We start from the raw sequence: 2,546 nt of genomic DNA, 5'->3' as shown, positions 1-2,546 counted from the left end.
CATGCGCCCGCCACGCTCTCGCCATGCCCCGGCCACGCTCTCGCCATGCCCTCGCCACGTTCTTCGGTCCGCTCGGTCGGCATGGTTAAAGCCCGGACCGGACCGAAGTTTTTCGGGCTAGATTCCTGAGCTCGGACCGGCTGATTTTTTCAACGGGCCAGGACCGAGCCGGCCCGAGCCGAGCGGGCCACGAGCTGGACCGCGGGACTGGACCGTGTCGTCCACCCTGAGGTGCCTCCCTCTGCGGCGCCAGGATCCCCTGCAGCCCGACGGCGCTGGACCTCCACTCCGGCAGCCGTAGCAGGACGTGAAGTCTTCATGGCAAGATTCTGCTGCACTGCACTGTGAGGCTGTTTGCTGCATCTGCTATTTCTTCAAGTCTAATCTCATTGCTGTTACGAAGGAAGATGCCTGCTACGGCCGTGTTCGTATCCTCGTTGATCAGCTCCGGCTACGGCTTCGGTGAGATAACATGCTCTGCTAATTCTGCATTTTTTTTACTAACAAGCATATACTGTGGGTTACTCAGATTTTGTGTGGTTGCAGATTCTGAGTGAGGAGGCCAGCAGGAAGTATATCACTCTGCTTTTTGTGAATGCACTGAGCCAATATTCCATTTTCCTGGCCGCCGATCCTTCAGATTCGGCCTTTCGACGGAAGAACAGGGGTACTACATTTCCTTTTTCATCTACTGTAGTTTTTCGGTGGCTCTTCTTTCAGTTAAAACTGAATGCTATACATGTACAATATGCATTTGACAACAGCATTTCTTTCACTGAAGTGAATACTCATCAAGTAAACTGTCCATGGGAATTAAGTTTTGCCTTGTTTGCCGTGATCCTTCTTTACATTGTCAAAAATAACAAATAGAAAATTGTGATGTGCCCCACGGAATTTTTATGTTTTGAATGTTTCCGTGTTGAATTTAAGATGTGTTTGCTGCCATGGAAATTGGTTTTTATTCATAATGGAAAATTTCAAACTTTTGAATTGCATAATGTGTGACAAGGTATGGATCGTGCCATGTACTAGCTAATGTTTCTCAAAACAATGGCAATATTTTCAGAGCAACATGGCACATTTAAAAAACAGACATGGCAATTTGGTTTGAAATTTTCGTCTACTTTAATTTTTTATCTAGTGCATGCCATGGTCTGCAAGGAAAGTGATGGCCATAATCATAATTTTTGCCATGGCCCCCTAGATAGCATTTTAACTTGTTTTTTAGCTATATTCTTCTAGGACTATCAAATTACCTATTTTTCATGAGTATATTCTAACTAAATGGGGGACCATATGGCAATTTGTCTTACACGTGGTATGGCAACTACTTTTTAGTTGTGCCATGTCAATTGGTCTAGACACCTAAGATCAAAATTTTGCCATTTAATTTCTATTGACATGGCAAATTTACTTCTATTGCCAAGACGATGGCAATTACTTTAGCAAACAACCATGGCAAATTTAGTTAGCGAGTCATGGCAAATTTAGTTAACGAATCATGGCAAACTTATTTTCGTTGATCATGGTAATTACTAGTAATTCACCATGGCAAATTTTAGTTTATAAATCATAGCAAATTGTAGTTTCTCATTAATCAACCATGGCAACTTTGTTTTTCGTTTGATCATGGTAAATTTAGTGACTAAGCATTGCAAATTTAGTTTGTATATCATGGCAAATTTAGTTAACTAATCATGGCAAATTTATTTCATTGACCAGGGTAAATGTTATTAATTGAGCATGGCAAATTCAGTTCATAGATCATTAACCACGAAGTTTTAGTTTCTCATTCATTGCATGGCAAATTTATTTCATTAATCATGGCAATTTTTAGATTGATGCATCACCATGGAAAATTTTATTTTTTTAGTTGCCAAGAAGATGGCCATATTTAGTAAAATAACCATGGCAAATTAAGTTTACAAGCCATGGCAAATTTCATTAGTTAACCATGACAAAAAAAGTCATTGATCATTGGAAATTTAGTATTTGCCATGGCAATTTTGAATTTATAGATCATTGCAAATTTTATGTCTTGTCTCATGGCAGTACCAAAATAATTCACTTGTGATAATATTCACTTTTTATTCAAAAATATTAATGCATGGGGTAATGTGCATCACAGTAAATTTGAAACAAAGATAAATTTAGGCCACTTTTTGGCCACCATTTGGCAAACTTATCGATTTTTTTGCCATCAATGCGTGTTTTTATGACTATGGTAAATTTTCTTTCTTTCTGCATATTGTCAAAATTATTATTTTTTGCGACCATGCCAAATTTAGTTTTATGGTCACGGCAATTTTTTCTACGCAACATGGCATTTTTTGGTGTGCAGAGCATGGCAATTTTTTCACCCCCATGGCAATTTATATTTGAACAAATTTCAAATTTGCATGCAGCCATGGCAATTTATTTCCCGTAGCACGGCAACTTTTTTTTTGTACATCATGAAATTTTTGCTAGTTGCCATCTATCATGGCATTTTTCTTTTTCTGTACGTACTGTGTGGTAGCCTCAACAATTATAACAATGGATGGCAA

At 39.0% G+C, this 2,546-nt stretch overlaps 1 protein-coding gene across 1 annotated transcript in view; it reads left to right on the top strand.

Moving 5' to 3' along the window:
* Positions 1–831, top strand: part of LOC119284090 — a 3,306-nt gene extending 2,475 nt beyond the window's left edge. Inside the window, exons 3-4 of the mRNA XM_037563369.1 lie at positions 232–462; positions 547–831. Of these exons, the coding sequence (XP_037419266.1) occupies positions 232–311 (80 nt within the window). The 3' untranslated portion in view covers positions 312–462; positions 547–831. The remainder of the gene's footprint in view (positions 1–231; positions 463–546) is intronic.
* Positions 832–2,546: the final 1,715 nt, after the last annotated feature.

This window comes from Triticum dicoccoides, chromosome 4A, assembly GCF_002162155.2.
Source record: "Triticum dicoccoides isolate Atlit2015 ecotype Zavitan chromosome 4A, WEW_v2.0, whole genome shotgun sequence".
Classification (NCBI taxonomy): domain Eukaryota; kingdom Viridiplantae; phylum Streptophyta; class Magnoliopsida; order Poales; family Poaceae; genus Triticum; species Triticum dicoccoides.
Note: the sequence above shows the minus strand (reverse complement) of the source record. Positions and strands in the feature narration are given on the sequence as shown.